This window comes from Rana temporaria, chromosome 3, assembly GCF_905171775.1.
Source record: "Rana temporaria chromosome 3, aRanTem1.1, whole genome shotgun sequence".
NCBI classification, from domain to species: domain Eukaryota; kingdom Metazoa; phylum Chordata; class Amphibia; order Anura; family Ranidae; genus Rana; species Rana temporaria.
The window spans coordinates 251082669-251102313 of NC_053491.1; the positions used below are offsets into that span (position 1 = coordinate 251082669).

Consider the following 19645-nt stretch of genomic DNA (forward strand, 5'->3'; position numbering starts at 1 on the left):
TCCAGTGGCAGTGCTAGTGTATACAGTATCGCATGTAACCAGATGTGGTGGGCACCGGAGACATTCGGAAACACTTGAAGGGCACTCAGAGCCACTCAGATGCAGTCGGAGAGGCTAGGAGACACTCAGGAATGAAGTGTTTCAGAGTGTTGCTGTGCGTCTCTAAATGGTTCTGAATGTCACCAGCGTTCCCACACCTCTGGCCAAATATTGTACTGTACACTAGTGTTGAGCGGAATACGCCATATTCGATTTCGCGATATATCACGAATATATAGACGAATATTCGTGAAATATTCGCTAAAATCGAATATTCGTGATATTTTATCAAAAAAAATAATTTTGTGAAATTTCGCTAATGCGAATGCGAAGTTAATTGCGAAATTCTGAAACATTCAATTTCACCTGCCCTTTGGAAAAAGTGTGGTTTTACGTAATGGACCCTGCAACTAACAACAAGGTATTAATAAAATAAATACATTATTATATAGATTTGAGGGTTTACTTTGACCAATTTGTATATTGATTAGTTTAATAAATATTGAATAACCATAGATTTGGAAAATACAGATCTCTCCTCTAGACTGACCTGTATTGAGTTAGTTAAGATCAACCGCACACTGGGGCCCCTGATTCTGTTGAGTTAAAAAAAAGTGTTTACGTTGACATCTCTTAAATGTCTTTATGTTAAATGCAAATGATGACACGGGACAAAAGATGGAAAATTCTTTGAAGATGTGATACACTGGAAAAACGCACAGAAATACTGCTGGAAGTGATCTTATATACTGGTCGTGCAGGCAGGTTCCTATTGATTGCTATGGAGGTTGCTAACCTCTGACAACTGTGGTAGGAGAACTCTGATTGGCTCTGATGCAAAAGAAGGGCGGAGAAAGTATTCGCGAATATTCACAATACGAATATTCGCGATAGCGAATATTCGTCAACATAAAAGGATCGCCTCAGCTTAGCTACTCGGCCCAGGGTCTCTAATCATACCAGCAATGCTTTTAGACGTCAATGGAGATCACTAGGATGTGATCTGTTTTAAAAATAAATTTGAAAAAATGCGAATATTCGTAATAGTGAATTTTGGCCGCGATATTCGAGTTATTCGCGAATAATCGAATATGCAATATTCGTAACGAATATTCGCAATACGAATATTCGTGAGCAACACTACTGTACACCACAGAGGCTTAAATCCTGCTTGTTTTGCGAGACAACGCTTGCAAACCGAGTCTGGATTGTTTTTAAATAAAGAGGTGAAATGCAAATGATGACACGGGACAAAAGATGGAAAATTCTTTGAAGATGTGATACACTGGAAAAACGCACAGAAACACTCCACTCTCTCTAGCCACCTTGTGAATCTGCACTGAAATACTGCTGGAAGTGATCTTATATACTGGTCGTGCAGGCAGGTTCCTATTGGTTGCTATGGAGGTTGATAACCTCTGACAACTGTGGTAGGAGAACTCTGATTGGCTCTGATGCAAAAGAAGGGCGGAGAAAGTATTTGCGAATATTCGCAATACGAATATTCGCGATAGCGAATATTCGTCAACATAAAAGGATCGCCTCAGCTTAGCTACTCGGCCCAGGGTCTCTAATCATACAAGCAATGCTTTTAGACATCGATGGAGATCACTAGGATGTGATCTGTTTTAAAAATAAATTTGAAAAAATGCGAATATTCGTAATAGCGAATTTTGGCCGCGATATTCGAGTTATTCGCGAATAATCGAATATGCAATATTCGTAACGAATATTCGCAATACGAATATTCGTGAGCAACACTACTGTACACCACAGAGGCTTAAATCCTGCTTGTTTTGCGAGACAACGCTTGCAAACCGAGTCTGGATTGTTTTTAAATAATAGCTCGTATTGCAAAACGCTCGTAGACCGCGTTACTTACAATCCGAGGTATTATTGTATAAGATTATTTAATTATCAAATTATTCACTTTTCACATTGCAAGCGCTATTTGCTGACAGGTTTATCCTGTAAGTCTGCAATTTGTATGTCCTTTTTCTTCCAAGTTGTTTAACTTTTAAAAACATTTTTTCACATTTTATTGACTCTGTCCATTGCATGCTGTCAGTATAATACGTCTATTTCTTCTGAAAGTCTGCACAATAAACAAAGACACATTCTCATAATACAGTATACACTGTATGCACCATCTATGAAAACATTACTAATGGCCTCCTATCAATAAGCTTATTTCCCTGTGAACAGCACAAAAATAAACACTTATACAAAATACATTGGAATGCATCTTTAAAAATCTATTTAAAAGTCACATGTCTTTATTAATAATGCTCTGCAATGGTGTCCAATAGCTCCATAGTTCATAGGGTAAGCATCAAATAACTCACAACCTCATATACACTATTCAGCTTTTTGGTTGCCCATTCTGTGTGATAGGATTTATCTTTTCTAGTGAGACTTCTGCATCATAATCCAAAATACCAGAGAATGCTGGAGACATTTTGTCTAAACTTTTAGATAAGCCACTCTCCTCCTCTTTTTTCAGGACTTCCTCTTCAGGACAGATAATCGCATGTGGGATCAAGTAAACTAAATTACACTCATTAGGAATGGAACCTTTGGGCTCTTGGTGGCATGAGTAGAGCACTGCCCCATTATTGTTTATGCTAACTGTTTCTATAGCATTGTTTGATGTAGGGCAAAGCCTGTAGCAGCCTAGCAAGTTTGAAAAAGCCTTTCGGAAATCAGCATTAAAAGCATATATGATGGGATTTAATGAAGAATTGGCCCATCCAAACCATACAAAAATGTCAAATGTGGTGGAGCTAATGCAGAAAGGTTCTGCTCCACGCATGTAGACACTGGGGTCACAAAACGGCACCATACAGTTTAATATGAAGAAGGGCAGCCAGCAACATACAAAAACTCCCATGATCACTGACAAAGTCTTTAAAACCTTTGTTTCCCTTTTAAATGAGGTCTTCAAAGAGCTTTCAGGTTGTTGGCAATCAATGCTACTTCCATTGCCAGTGCTGTTTTGACAGTTCTTGGCATGCACGGCTGCCCTTTCCAGAGCTGAGATGCGTCTTATTTGTTTTGCCGCTATTCTGTATATTCTTGTGTAGGTTACAATCATAATGGCCACAGGTATATAGAAGCTAATAAGAGATGAGGAAATTGCATATGTCCTATTTAAGCTGGAATCACAATTATCCATTGCAGTGCCTTGAAATGTAATGTTCAGGTCAAAAAAACTAGTTGTCTTTGCTTTATGCCAGTTAAGCTGCACAGGAATGAAAGATATTAGGACTGATAAAGTCCAAGCCACACTTATCATGATAAAGGCTACTTTTGGGGTCATTTTTCTCTCATATCTAAAAGGGCTTGAGATGGCCCAGTACCTATCAACGCTGATGACACAAAGGTTCAAGATGGATGCCGTTGAGCACATAATATCAAAAGCTACCCATATATTACAAAATGAGCCAAAAGGCCAGAAGCCAGAAATCTCAGCAATAGCTTTCCAAGGCATGACCAGCACTGCCACTAAAAGGTCAGACACTGCTAAAGAGATCACAAAAAAGTTTGTGACTTTTGACCTCAGGTGACGAAACCTGATGACAGCTACGCAGACCAATGTGTTTCCCAGAAGGGTTGAAAGTATTAAAACAGAAAGGAAACATCCTGTTAAGATGCGAAAAGATGAATCCTTTTCTGCAAGCAATATTTCTCCATCCATACTGGTTGTATTTAAAGTCATATTGCCTTGTAGAAACACAGCGGTAGCATGTATTGCTAGAAATACAGTTTTCTGTATTGTTCTCTCACGTGCCCATTTTGTGTCCCGGATTTCTTTTTCCCAAGCAGTTACACAGTCCTAGTGTAAACCATTTGTCATTTACTAAAAGCCATTTGAGCAATCAGACATCAATAGGCTGTCATTGCTAAGTTAATGGTTGGTGTGGCAGCAGAACACGGGACTAGATAACTGACATTCTGTTATACTATTGATAGTACGCAATTTCCGCTGCCCAGACTGGGGAAATAGGTTATTGATCTTGCAGTCTAGCCATCTTTCTGACTGGTTCCCTTTATCGATTGCTTCTTTTCCTTTTACATCCTCGTGCTTTGAATTAACTTTCCAAATTGTAATCACAGGACATCCTTTTATGCAGAAAAGTGCTTCTGTATAGTTAGTTTTTTGAGCTCCTCTTTCTACTTCTGCTACAGAAAGCAATCACTTCTTTGTCTTCACCAGGCTGTTAAAAAAAAAAAGAAGAATTTTATTGCTATGGCAAAATAACGTTACCTTTTTTCTTTTCATAAGAGTCCTTCCTACACTATTCTGAAGTTCTAATCTTCCATTGCTAGGAAATCCTTAAGTGCTATAATGTAGCTTTTATTGCCATTAAAACAATGTGACAAGAAATGTTATTTCAGTATTCACGTCTTAAGGTTCTATTTGCAAATGCATGAACGTAACAAGAGTGTTAGGACTTTTTTTATACTTAAGTGTTTGTGCTGAATCCTGCCATGTGAACTGTTTCCATTTTATTTTAAGAAAACCTTCACTGACTGTTCTTTTTTCTACTTTTTTCTATTGATTTTGTAAATTACTGCACAGCTAATAGGCAAAATATACATAGCAAAGTACTTTGGTGATATTTAGTAAATCAGTACAAATGATATATTTGTCTATTCTAGCATTTCTAAAGATATGGGTGACCCAGTGAAATTATTTTATTGATGCATGTAAAGCCCAATTATTATTTTTTTCTCTGTATGTGACTAGGAGATATGCATTCACTTCCTGTCCCAGAGGTAGTATCAGGACACAGGAGGTAGTAAGAGGACATCTCTCTAACTAGGGAGAATATCCCCTTTTAGATGGTTGTCACCACAACAGGTTTGCATATTGAAAGTTTTCTCTCACCTATTGTTTTTGTGACAATTCAAACACTTTGAGTTTTTCATCCCCTTATGTACATCAGACCATGGTTACCAGGGAGAATCTCCCCAGCAGGTACATAGACAGCAAAAAAACACTAGAGAGGGGTACTAATCCTTTAATTCTATAACCAAAAAGTGTTGGCTTTACATACACTTCAAAAAACAATTTAGAGAGCAGCTCTGGAAAATCATTTAAAAAAAATACCCACGGATGGGATTTAAATGCCCCAATAAAACATGACATGCCAGGAATGAAAATATTTCACAATCTTTAAATGGTCCTAAGCATAACTATTGAAAGTGTTATTTTATTTTATCTAATTGGGATTTTAAAACATCTATTTCATTATCATTAGCACATAAAATGCATTCCCAGTTAACAACTGGGTTAGATTAATACAAGTTTGAGAAAAGATAATTGTATTTCTTGCCTGTGGCAATCAATCAAGTTCCAGTTGTTGTTTTTTAAGTAATGTAGTTTCTTTATTTGGTTAAGTTAGTTTAGATAGCTGATATATATATATATATATATATATATATATATATATATATATATATATATATATATATATATATATATATATATATATATATATATATATATATGAGTGTAATTTTGATATTAATGTTTATATTTGTGATTAAAGTCATTTTGTAATTTATCATTATTAAAAATATCTTACTTCAGCAGACATCCATAGTATTTTATACAATAACTGCCAAAAAATGAAATTTCAGTGACCTCTATCATAGAAAGCAACTGAAGCCATAGCCAAGATTTCTCAGAACCTTCATCCTCTTAATTTGTAATTGGCATATGCCCTTTCTCACAGGCATATGCAGAGTCCAAAGCCAAATTATTTTGAGACAACTTCATGAAATATGGCACCACCAGCATTCATTTAGATGGGAATATGTAAGATGAGGTTTTTGTTCAGTAAAATAAAGTCTTGTAAAGGTATAGTAGACATCTAGACAAATAGCTAAATGCATAGTTGAAACACACATAAACTGGTTCCTTGCTCATTGATTTGTAATTCTGATGAGACAGTCTTGTTCACATACTGTAGCTTTGCCACACTATACAGCCTACCAGGAGACACCAATGACTACAAAAACTGACAATGATGATTATGTTTTTTAGGCAAATGTATTAAATTAATATAGAATCTTTGTTTAGATTGGAGCTGTGTTCACTTTAAATGCCCAATTATATGAAGATGAAATAAACAGGAATTTGCTTTCCACCATTAGAAAATTTAAGTGAATCTTCGCTGAATTTATTTAGTGAAGGCTCTCAGTTACTTACTGCTGCGTAGACACGACCAGTTTTTCCGTCGCAATAAACTCTGATGGGTTTTTCCGATGGAATTCCGCTCAAGCTGTTTTGCATACACATGGACACACCATAGTTCGACCGTCAAAAATACGGTGACGTACAACACTACGACGAGCCTAGAAAAATTAAGTTCAATGCTCCGCGAGCATGTGTCAAATTGTTTTCTCCGTTGGAATTCCATACAGACGAACGGAATTTCTTCAGTCGGAAAAAAAGAGAACATGTTCTCTTTCTAACTCCGTCGGAGTTTCCAAAGGAAAAAGTCCAATGGGGCATACACACGGTCAGAATATCAGATGAAAAAATTCCGTCTGACTTTTTCCATCAGAAATTCCGACCGTGTGCGCGTGGCTTTAGGCCCCCTTTTACGTGGGATTTCCAATCAGGACCACTTGTCAGTTTTTTAGGCAGACCTGATCAGAAGTTACTGTACATCCAGGTCTATAGGCAGGCAGATACAAACTGATTTGTGTCTGTTTACATCCACCTACCTCTGAATCCATAAAGGCCTGGAAAGAACTAAAGACTAAAAAAGGACTGCATTATTTTGCATTTGTTCAGGTTTAAATGTTTTGGATTGGAGATACAGTAGGTGAAGCCGATTTTGTGTCAATCTCGCTCTCTTTCTCAGCGAGATTGAGCACCTACGAGCCCCATCGCGGGAGCCAGCGCCGAGCTGGCTTGCCGCGATGGAGACAGAGCCGTCATAGAAGCGACGGGAGATCCGACTTGGATTCCCGCCAATTCTACACGTGTGCGGCGTTTGTTATGAATCCTGAGGGGGAAGTCCCCGCCGGATTTTAAATAAAAATCCGGCATGGGTCCCCCCCTCAGGAGCATACCGGGCCCTTAGGTCTGTTATGGGTTGTAAGGAGAGCCCCCCTACGCCGAAAAAAACGGCGTAGGGGGTCCCCCTACAATCCATACCAGACCCGTATCCAAAGCACGCTACCCGGCCAGCCAGGAAGGGAGTGGGGACGAGCGAGCGCCCCCCCCCCTCCTGAGCCGTACCAGGCTGCATGCCCTCAACATGGGGGGGTTGGGTGCTCTGGGGCAGGGGGGCGCACTGCGGCCCCCCCACCTCAGAGCACCCTGTCCCCATGTTGATGAGGACAGGGCCCCTTCCCGACAACCCTGGCCGTTGGTTGTCGGGGTATGCGGGCGGGAGGCTTATCGGAATCTGGGAGCCCCCTTTAATAAGGGGGCCCCCAGATACCGGCCTCCCCACCCTAAGTGAATGAGTATGGGGTACATCGTACCCCTACCCATTCACCTGCAAGAAAAGTGGTAAAAACACAAATAAACCACACAGTGTATTAAAATATTTTATTTTTCTGCTCCGGAGGCCGCCCCCTGTCTTCTTTATTAGCTCTTTTACCAGGGGGGGCTTCTTCTTTGACGTCTTCGGGTGGGTGGGGGCCGCCGTCTGGTTCTCTTCCACCGCCGGGGGGGGTGGCTTTTAAAAAAGCCCCCACCCCCCCGGCGGGTTAACTCCGGCGTCTTCGGCGGGGCTCTTCTTCTTCCGCTATCCCGACGGGTCTTCTCCGCTATCCGGGGGGTCTCGCCGCTCTCCGCTGTTGACTCGTCGCACCCCGGTTCTTCGTCTCGCAGTCCGGTGCCTTCTTCCGTGCTGTACGTCTTCTTCTGTGCTGTGAGTTCTTCTTCCGCGCTGTGACGTCATGTTCTTCACTTCTCTTCTTCTCCCCATGTTGACTCGCCGGTCCTCCTCGCTGAAATGACGGATGCGCGCCTTGCATCGGACCTATATAGGCCTCGCAGTCCCATCATGCTCTGTACCTACCCATGTGATACCTACCCACGTGGTGGAAGAGAACCAGACGGCAGCCCCCACCCACCCGAAGACGTCAAAGAAGAAGCCCCCCCTGGTAAAAGAGCTAATAAAGAAGACAGGGGGCGGCCTCCGGAGCAGAAAAATAAAATATTTTAATACACTGTGTGGTTTATTTGTGTTTTTACCACTTTTCTTGCAGGTGAATGGGTAGGGGTACGATGTACCCCATACTCATTCACTTAGGGTGGGGAGGCCGGTATCTGGGGGCCCCCTTATTAAAGGGGGCTCCCAGATTCCGATAAGCCTCCCGCCCGCATACCCCGACAACCAACGGCCAGGGTTGTCGGGAAGGGGCCCTGTCCTCATCAACATGGGGACAGGGTGCTCTGAGGTGGGGGGGCTGCAGTGCGCCCCCCTGCCCCAGAGCACCCAACCCCCCCATGTTGAGGGCATGCAGCCTGGTACGGCTCAGGAGGGGGGGGGGCGCTCGCTCGTCCCCACTCCCTTCCTGGCTGGCCGGGTAGCGTGCTTTGGATACGGGTCTGGTATGGATTGTAGGGGGACCCCCTACGCCGTTTTTTTCGGCGTAGGGGGGCTCTCCTTACAACCCATAACAGACCTAAGGGTCCGGTATGCTCCTGAGAGGGGGACCCATGCCGGATTTTTATTTAAAATCCGGCGGGGACTTCCCCCTCAGGATTCATAACAAACGCCGCACACGTGTAGAATTGGCGGGAATCCAAGTCGGATCTCCCGTCGCTTCTATGACGCGCTTGCTGGGATGTGCTGTCACTATTCCAGTGAGTGTGAGATGCCGGCGAGATCTCGGCACCCTGTCGCCGAGAATCAGCGCGACGCTGTCGTGCTAAAAGCACAATATCACAAACACCTACTGTAGCGTGATGTAAACTGACACAAGTCTGTTTATATCTGGCAGCCCATAGATCCAGCATGGGTCTGCCACAGTCTTGGTTAAAATGTAGATAAAAAACTGAATGGGCCAGATGTCACAAAACTGAAAACCATCCCATTCTGCTCCCATTCTGCTCATGGATCCTGATTCTGAATGGAACGGAGCAGCACCATGTGAAAAGACCCGTAGCCACCCTGGCGGTATGATTATGTCAGATTTTTGTGACTCAAAGCGGTACAATTGTTTTTCATAGAAATTTGGCATTTTAAATTGTAGGCCTGTAATTCTTATTCATAACACACTTAAATCTGTCCAAACAAGAGTCTAGTAAATACCCCGGGTATGATAAAGTTTACAACACAAAATCATAAATTATAATATAATAAATTATTATAAATAATTATAAAAAAATAATAATATAATAATAATGAAATGTATTTACCCACGATCCACTATCGCGCAATTCTGCAAGTGTTCTAATTTATCACTGTTTTCTAGCTGGTTTAAAACCACTTTTGACGAGAAACTTTTCGGTTGTCATGGGCAATCTCAAGTTTCCAGGCAGAAAAAACACTATATATAATATAAAATCACATGCAGGGCACTGGACAAAGCATTAGGGACAAAAGGGAGGTGAAATGATTTCATACAGCAATGTAATCTGTAAGATTACAGTGTACTGTATGTGTTATGAATTTAGTACTTTTTGAATTTGCTGCCAGGCTCCGCCCGTGCATTGTGACGCTCGCAGGGAACAGAACCTCGCACACAGAGGCATCGGGCAGAGGACACAGCCCTAGAACACATTGGGGGGGGACAAGGTAAGTAACCTGCACCAGTATCCAGCAATGCAATCCCGAGTGTGGCTCGGGGTTACCACTAATGGTAATGAAATTTATCCCCAAGCCACACTCGGCAATACCGCCAGGGAGGTTAATAAATCAGCCTAAGTGTCTTATGATCAAGTGAGTGACAAAGAAACCTACTAATTAGAAATAGAGACTAGAAATGTAGCCTTCGATGTAGGTTTGTGTAATGAAAACGTTTTTAAATTGAATTACAAATCAGTTTGCATACATTATATGGTCAAATCACACCTCCATAAGCCTGTTGGGAATACCAATCCAACACCATGGGTATTAACATGGAGTTGGTGTATCCTGTGAGGCGAGAAAACTGAGAAGACTTTGTACATGATTTTGTAGTTTGCAGAAATTTGCGACTATTCAGCCAAAAGAGCATTTGTGAGATCAGGTAGTGATGTTGGACGAGAAAACCTGGCTAGCAATTAGCATTCTAATTTATCTCAAAGTTGTTCGGTAGGGTTGATGTTAGGGCTCTGTGCAGACCACCATAGTTCTTCCACAACAAACATTTTAATCAATGTTTTTTTTTTTTACCTAATTTTGTGTACAGAATCACAGTTATGGTGGAACAGCAAAGGATCTTCTTCAAACAGAAGGTTGGAAATACAATTCTTTCAGATAGCCACTGTTTGTATGCCATAGCTTTACCAGTACACAATATTGCAAATGCCTGTTCGGAGGGGTGTCTACAGATTTTGGCTGTGGTTTTATGTATGGTATCTAAGCTGAATATTTTGCTTACTTTAGGAAGCTGTGTGATTTAAAAGTATAATTCCACGGACAGGGTGTCAAGATGAAGCATATGCTTACTCAGAATGTCCGACAACGTAAATAATTTTGTTTGGGTACAGAATAACTTGTTCTGTAACCTTTTGTGCGAGAAGTGAAATGTGTTAGGATAAAGCCTGTACCCGGTATTCTTTCTGCTGCACAATGTAATGTGTATGTTTGTAATCCTGTATGGTTCTTTTTTTTTTTTTTTCAATAAATACCTTTTCTGATTAAAAACTGATGTCCAACAACACATACTGGTTAAACATCAGTAGCTATACTGTCATGGCTTATGCTCAATATCTACAAAACTGAGGCAGATAGGAATCAGCAATAACATGTTTTAACATACTTGCAGTGTTTGCACTACACACAGGCATTTATTGTTCATTTAATAAAAATAAAGCAGCCAATACAGCTAGGTGGGCACACTGGTTACCAAACAATTTTCTTTTGTGTGACATCTATAAAACTGTCCTACTGCGATTCAAGTAAAGTCATAAATGACCCATTAAAAATGTTTGTACTGACAGAAATTTTCATACATTGCTAGGTGCCTGGTTGTCTCTGGCTTCAATAACATTTCAGTCATAGGGCTGTAAAAGCATGTAGATTAGAAAGTGTCAGAACTCCTGATCTGCATACTTGTTCTAGGTCAGTGCTTCAGTAATTATTGAAACCAATGAATTAGTCTTACAGCTAGGCAACTGGCATTTTGAGAGGGAGAGGTCATCAGTGGTAGCCTTCATATTCTCCCAGTGCAGGATTCATTTAAAGTTACAAGGCTTTTATCATGATGCAAAGTAAATCATTTCTATAACAAGCAAATCTTTACCAGTGTTCCTATTTTGAAAAGAGGACAACGTATTATTTTAAATAAAGTTTGTTATAAGCGCCTGAATATGTAGCAAAAAAAGGATATCCAACTTTCTATATTCATATCACATTGACAGGCTAAATCAACATTGTCAGTAGCACTGCAGAATGAATAATGTCAGCAACAGTAATGCCGCGTACACACGATTGGGCTTTTGCCCGTCCGAATAACATCGGAATTCTGACGAATTCCATCGGAGAAAAATAGAACATGTTCTATATCTAAACTCTGAAGGAATTCATCTGAATTTCCGATGAAAAAACTTTGATGGGGCTACACACGATCGGAATATCCGTCGGAAAAAGTCAGTCTGACTTTTTCCATTGGAAATTCTGATCATGTGTACAAGGCATTAGACACATATCCAGCTGAAAGTGGCAACTAGTGAGAGCGGGGATTACCACAGTCTCAACCTCGACTTAAGTAGAAGCAAAGCACACACAAGTGTATGCTTATTAAGGTACGTTAAAGTGCACTTTGTCAAATCGTGCATGTCTATTAGGGCCAGCCATACACAGAGCAAATTTCTTTCCTGCAAAATGTGTCTGATTCCCCCATCAACACAGACAGTCCCTCTTGTATTCTCTTGGTAGGGTGCGGGGGGAGGGCAGGGAAAGCCATTCCCGCCGGGAGAAGACAGTGAATATTGCTAGTGACTATAGTAGCAATTGTAGGTAAAACCTGGCAAGCTGGTTGTACCCAAGTTAATCAATCAATCAACTTGGTACATTCAGCCTGGCCATACACGGTTCGAACCTTGTATGGCCTGCCTAAGATTGGATCATCTCTTCTCCAATGGGGAAGAGAAGAGAATGGTATACGTAGTAAATATCTGTAATGTGCAGAAAAGTGATTAAAAGGGATTTGATCTAGCAAGCTCACAGCTCTACCTCATTTACTTCTCAAATATACTCCTCAGTCTAAAGTTGGCCAAGGCTCGAATTTTGGCTCATTTGGCTAAAAGAGCCAGATGGAATAAATATATAAACCTGGTATAATAGTTACTGCATCCAAGTAGTTGCAGTCACTGTTTGAGTATTCTCACAGCCATAGGTGCCAACTGTCAGAATACAATGGCTGGCAGGGGAAACTCCTTCATTCAAGCTGTATAGTATTTAGCATGGATGGGGGAATCTATGGATTTCTCTCCTTCAGCCCAGTTGGGTATGGCCAAAGGAAGGCCAGTTTAAAGAATACGGATATGGCCAGTGTCCAGCTTGAAGTAAATGCAATTTTATTTAATTTTTTTAAATAACAAACAGGTTTAGACTTACCTGTTCTCTGCAATGGAATTGCACAGAGTGACCCCAAACCCCCTTTTCCTGGGTCCTCCGCTGGTGTTCCTGGCCACTCCTCTCTGTCAAGTGCTTCCTACGGTGCATTTGTGCAAGCTTACTCCCAAACTTCGCTGTCTGTGTCTATACACACAGACAGCGGGATTCAGCCTCAACGCCCACTCCTTTGTCATTGGCTTTGATTGACAGTAGTTGGAGCCAATAGGAAGTGGGGGGAAAGCAGTGTACCCAGCGCTGGAACAAATAAGGGCTCAGGTAAGTAAGTGGGGGGTGAGGGGGATACTGATGCCTAAACATGTCTTTACCTTAATGCAAGGAATGCATTAAGGTAAAAATGTTTAGGCTTTATAACAATTTTAAGGAAAAAAGTGATTTTACATGGGACAAATGTGACAGTCACCTCCTAAGCTATAGAGCATAGTAACACCAATGGCACCATGCAATTAAACTCTGCCTTACTCTGGTCGGTTGTATACACAGTATACCCCTCTTGGTAGCAAAGCAGGGGAGGAGATATTAGGAGTAAGAAGACATTATATACTATACTAATATGGTCAGTCAGGTGCTTCTGTCGAACCCTATTAAACTTGACATTTGGTATTTACTTGCAAGAGAAAGGCTGTGATAATCTTTATTGCAGCTTATCTTTGTTTAATAAAAGTACACCACAGTATGGCTGATTTACCACGAGCAGAGCATGTTCACTTTCCACAGTGAATTTTAACTTAGTGAATTAAGTGAATCTGCACTGACTTCCAAACGTGTTAGGCCTCGTACACACGACCAGTTTCCTCGGCAGAATCCATCAAGAAACTTGGTGGGAGAGTTTTTTTGCCGAGGAAACTGGTCGTGTGTACATTTTTCATCGAGGAAACTGTCGAGGAACTCGATCGAGCCAAAAAGAGAGCAAGTTCTCTTTTTCCTCGACGGGAGTCAAATTGGCTCGTCGAGTTCCTCGTCGGGCTGGTTTCCGACGAGAAACACGAGCGTGTGTATGCTAAGGAACCCGCGCTTGCTCATAATAAAGTATGAGATGGGAGTAAAAGTAGCATTTGTAATGGAGAGAACACATTTTTAAAGCTGTAGCAGACTGAAAAGTGCAAATAGTCTCTTACCAAATTTTTACTTAACACGCAAACACATGAGATTAGCAAAAGCAGCCCCAAGAGTTGTGCAAGTGGAATCGAACTTCCCCTGCCGTCCTATGTGTTGTAGTCACCGCGTTTGAGAATGAGGAGATTTTGTCTTGACTGTGTGTACGCAAAGCAAGCTTGTCGAGTTCCTCGACAAGCCTAACAAGGAACTTGACGAGGAAAATTATGTGTTTCGCCCGACGAATTACTCGGTCGTGTGTACGAGGCCTTAGCAAAAATCCTAAACAGGTATGTAAAAAATCCATTCCAAAAATTCCATTCCAAGGTGATAACATGCTATACTTCTGTGTTAAATCAGCCACAGTGAGTACTTCACTTTTATTCAAAGAAATGTAAACTGGGTGACCTCTTTAAAACTGTTGTAGAGCCACCTGAAAATGGTTCTTTAATCCAATTTTTTTACCTGACTGCATTCCCTGTATCCTGGTAAAAAAAATGTCCCATGGCTTGCCTCCCCCTCCTCTCCCTAAACATTTACCTAAGTCCTCTCTCGATTCAGCGCTGTGCCTGTGTGCAACAGTGCTGCTCTCTCTTCCTCTTCTTACAGGCTACATTGAAAGCAGCGGAAGCCAATGGCTGCCAGTCAAATCCTGTGAGAAGGAAGTAGGGTGTGTGGCAGAGCCACGCTGTGCATGTTTATGGATGCGCACTGCTCAGTTCGGGTGCATGCTGGAACATGCTGAGGGGTCACTTGGAGAAAAGGAAAAGTGGAGAGCAATGACACGACCCCAGGAGAAGAGGTAAGGGGCTGCTATGTGCAATACCATTGCACAAAACAGGTAAGAATAATGATGTTTTTTTTTTTATTTAGGTGAAAAAAATCTGTAAAATCTTGTGTAAGTTTAACATAACAATGTAATGTAAAATTAATAGTCAATTAGGTAGATTCAGTAAGAGTTAGGCCGACTTATCAGTAGATAAGTCAACCTAACTCAGAATCTACACCGACTTATGTTTAAGCGTATGCTCAAACAGAGATACGCTTAAACATATCTAAGATAAGACGGCTTGCAATTTTTTGGATGGCCGCTAGGTAGCGCTTCCATTGCGGTCGGTGTAGAATATGTAAATGAGTTGATACGCCGATTCACGAACGTACGCCCGGCCGCCGCAGTAGTTTTACGCCGTTTCCGTAAGGCATTAGCAGGCCTAAAGTTATTCCACCTATTAGGTGGAATAACAATGTTAAAGTATGGCCGCAGTTCCCGCCGCGAGATTCAAATTTTTTACGTCGTCCACGAATCGGGATTTACGTCGTTTACGTCCGCGTTGAAATCAATAGGCCCGTACGGCGTACTTAGCCGCAATGCACACTGGGAAATGTAGGCGCCCGGCACATGCGCAGTAAAAAAGAACTTAAAAAACGTGAGGTCAAGCCTCATTACCATCAAACACGCCCCCCTCCAACACATTTAAATTTGGCGCCCTTACGCCCGCCGGCTTTAGGCTACGTTGCCGTATATTAGCAGGCAAGTACATTGAGAATCATGTACTTGCCTAGCTAACTTACGGCGGCGTAGCCTAAACAGGCTAAGCTACGCCGCCGCAAGTTTAGGCAGATGTACTTGAATCTACCTAAATGTTTTTAAATTCGCAAAAAGCAGTTAAAATAACACCTGGTGATCATGCCATGAGAGCCGGTTCGACAAGGCGGTCTCAAGACGACTTGAGAGGTTACTTGCAAAATGACTTCTGTATTGAAGTCAATGCAAGTCGCCCCGAGTCGTCCCCAAAGTCGTACAAGAACCTTTTTCTAAGTCAGAGCGACTTGCGTTGCTCCTATTAGAACGGTTCTATTGAATAGAGCGGAGCGTGACTTGTCAGACGGCTGAGTCGCCTGACGAGTCATCCCTGTGTGAACCGGCTCTAAAGCTTATGACACTTCAATTTACAAGATGACAACATTCTGTCCTTTTCTCCCAGTTGGGCAGTTACTTTGCCACCCTGTCACATAGGGGATTATTTATGAAAGGCAAATCCACTTTGCGCTACAAGTGCACTGAAAGCGCACTTGGAAGTGCAGTCGCTGTAGATTCGAGGGGGACATGCAAGGAAAATTAAAAACAGCATTTTAGCTTGCACATGATTGGATGATAATATCAGCAGAGCTTCCCCTCATTTCAGATCTACCCCTCAGATTCACAGCGACTGCACTTCCAAGTGTACTTTCAGTGCAATTTCAAGTGTACTTTGCACTTGTAGTTTACACTTGTAGTGCAAAGTGGATTTGCCTTTCGTAAATAATCCCCATTGTCTTCCAATGGAGACTTCAGCTATCCGTTTTACACATATTTGTAGGCATGGTTCACTATTGTCATCATCAGGAAACCCAGAAAAATTCCTTGCAGCCATTACTAGACATGTAACTGAAAATTACTGCAGGGGATTAGCAGCAGTTAGATGTAACAAAGGATGAATAACAAGTGAAAACATGTAGATTATTTAACCCCTTCATGCCAAACAAAATATAAAAAAACTGAACACAGTTTTGCAACTTTGACATGTGTTTTGTAAAAAACAGTACATACCATCCCAACCAATTACTTGAGTGTTTCAGGACACATTTGGTGGTAAATAGTTTAATTAACTAGCACAAAATAGTAAAAAAAAAAATGTCAAACCTAGCTGCATATTTCTTGCTATTACCATGACCTGCCACCAAAGAACAACCCAAAACAAATTCTCCTACTACTGACAATTGCAGAGATACCACATATGTGTATATTTGTATATTATTTGTTGTACACGTATGTACCCTTAGAAGGGTCCACAAACAAGAGCACATTTTTTTCTACCTAGACACATCAACACTGACACTAAAGCCAGCATTAGAAGGTTTGAATCTGATTCCGATCTAATCTTAACCATGTATGGGCAGGCTGAATGTACCCAAGTTGATCAATTGATCAACTTGGGTACAACCAGCCTGGCAAATTTTACATCTGGTGATTGGTAGCGGCTGTTATAGCTGTTAGCAATAATCACAGTGTTCTCCTGGTGGTGATGTATTATGGCGCTTACCCATTGCCTGACTAAACCCTGTTAAAAGCCACACTACCACACTATAATTGCATGCATGGTGGTTGCGGCACAGCCCTATAGCCTTGCATTGGTCATGTGTGGTGGCAGGAACGCCCACCAAATGTGATATGCTGCTTAATTTTTGCCACAGATGCATTATGACCAAGGCATGTGTACAGCCCTGAGTGCTGCATGCCCTGGTTTAGATGGACAGTTGGAGGACAGCTAAACCAGGGCTTAACCTCCTGGATTTACTGGCACCTGACCGCACATGTGAATGAAACCTATTAAAATAAATCCATATTCTGCTGCTTGCTCACCTAATCCTCCCCAACGCTAATGAATGCATACAATTATCACGAGCAGCACCATTGTCACAACCAAAAGTGATTGCTACCTACCTACTATTACTGTATCAGATTGTTGCAAGCTCTCGTTATGTTTCCACAAACTAACATATAAAAGTGTTTTATGTCAGTGTGCATTTCTAGCAGCTGCTCCCTTGTGGTTTGTCAATAAAAAAGGAAATCTTGCTGTAGCATTACATTCTTTGCTCTGTGTGCTCTGCTAGCTTACTCCTGTACGATTTATACAGTCTCTCAAAACAAAGTATCAGCTTGCTCACCTTCAACAGCATTCTTCCTAAAAAGGAATCTTTTCTCAACAATCTAGAAATTTAGCAACATTACTTTTACGTTTCTTCTAAGATACAAAAATTATTGTAAATAATAGACATGTCATACGTACCTGCTCTGTGTATCAGTTTTGCATAGAGCAGCCCCGATCCTCCTCTTCATGGGTTCCCCAGTGGTGATCCTTGCTCCTCCCCTCGCTAGGTTCCCACCATAGCAAGCCGCGTGCTATGGGGACACTCATGCAGGCTCGCTCCCGAGCCAGTTATGTGTGTCCATAGGCATGCAGAGTGCGGCTCAGCTGGGCCCCCCGTTGCCTCCTCACTGAATGTGATTGCTCTCGTGCTCATTGCTGGATTGAGATTGGGTTTAGGTAAGTATAGGGGGGGACTGTGGGGTGGAGCTGCACTCAGAAGTTTTTTTTTCCCTAATGCAGAGAATACATTCTTTCTAAGAGCAAGCAGGATTCATTCAGGGGAGGGGAGGGAGCGCCAAACAATGACTAGGACATGGGAGTCTATGGGTGAAGTCACTGCTCCCATGATTCCCAGCCGTTCTCTACATCATATCACTTACATATATAGAGATGTATTAGGCCACTAAGGGAGTTGGTATGAAATACCATCAACCCTTAGCATAAAAAAGTAAGAGCGAACATGTTCAGCAAGTCAGGGCAAGGCCCATAAGCAATTTACACTTATGTCAAGCGCGTAGTAAATATGAGTTGTTAAGACAACTTATAGTTGCATATGACAGGCAATATAGCTCATAATAAATAGAAGTTGTAGAGACAACTAATAGTTGCATATGAGAGGCAATATAGCTTGTAGTAAATAGGAGTTGTAGAGACAACTAATAGTTGCATATAAGAGGCAAATATTGCTCAGGTACTTTGAGAGTACACATAGTAAATAGGAGTTGTAGAGACAACTAATAGTTGCGTATAAGAGGCGAATAAGGCACATGTAATTTGAGTGTAGATATTCCTTAGCAAACAATCATAGGCACAACAGTCTATCCCAAGTAGTATGTTAATAGCCACAAGCCATAATAAATAACAGCAATAGTTTTAGGTGGAAAGTATGCAGCAGTTCTTTCTATAGAACTACAAGTGACACAATTGCTACTTATCCGTTTGCAGGGCTTCAGTGTAGCAACGAGGGTATCCGTAGTATAGGGTGTCCGCAAGGAAGGTCTTGAAGGTTGTCCCTGGCAACGACAATCTGGATTAGCTTTAATCAGGCAGGCATCCAGGGTTAAGGATTGCTGGTACCTGTAGTTCGTTGTAGCCTTAATAGTGGGATGCCTCTAGGTCCAAGAAAGGATGGTAGCCTAGCCGGCTACGGCCGACAATAATAGAACATTGTTTGTATGAAAAGTGAATGCCTTTATAGGCAAGGGAACAGCTGAGCCGAATCCAGCGCTGTTTCTCAGCGCACTTCTGCGTTCCAGGCTGGAAAGCATCACGACCTGGGCGATGACGCCATCACAGGAGCGCCGTATGCGTTCCAGCACGGAACGCATTACGGCGCTGAAAGCGCCTGTTATTACAGAGAACAGCCGGCGCGACGGCGCCTGTTACAAATGGGTACCTGTTTTTGATAGATACCCTTTCCCACTTCCGGGTGACAGTGCCATGGCGCGGTCACTTGGAAGTTCGCTCCCCTCCTTTCTCCGGCGCCGGGCCAGTTAGAAAGTACAGTGAGCTTTGTGTATGCACAGTAGGGAACCGGCTGTGAAGCCGAAAGGCTGCTGACTTTTAATTTTTTCGTGGGGGGGCGGAACTTCTCTTTAAGGTGTTACTAAAGGCAATACTTATTTTTTCATTTTGGATAGAGTAAAGGAGGGTTCAGGTTTTTTTTTGGGGGGGGGGGGGTTGTCATCTGTGCCCTTTTAGGGAGATTTTCGTTTTTTTCCTGTCCCATGGCCAAAACAGGAAGTGAGAAGAAATCCCTCCAAAGTGAGGGAATACCAATGTGTCACCAGTGTCACCAAAACTAGTGTCCCTATTGGGAGATTTTCCCTTTATTACTGTTCT

At 42.0% G+C, this 19645-nt stretch overlaps 1 protein-coding gene across 1 annotated transcript in view; it reads right to left on the reverse strand.

Annotated features, from left to right (window-relative positions):
* Positions 1-2075: 2075 nt before the first annotated feature.
* Positions 2076-19645, reverse strand: part of DRD1 (dopamine receptor D1) — a 102413-nt gene continuing 84843 nt past the window's right edge. Inside the window, exon 3 of the mRNA XM_040344557.1 lies at positions 2076-4256. Within this exon, the coding sequence (XP_040200491.1) occupies positions 2402-3757 (1356 nt within the window). The 5' untranslated portion in view covers positions 3758-4256 and the 3' untranslated portion in view covers positions 2076-2401. The remainder of the gene's footprint in view (positions 4257-19645) is intronic.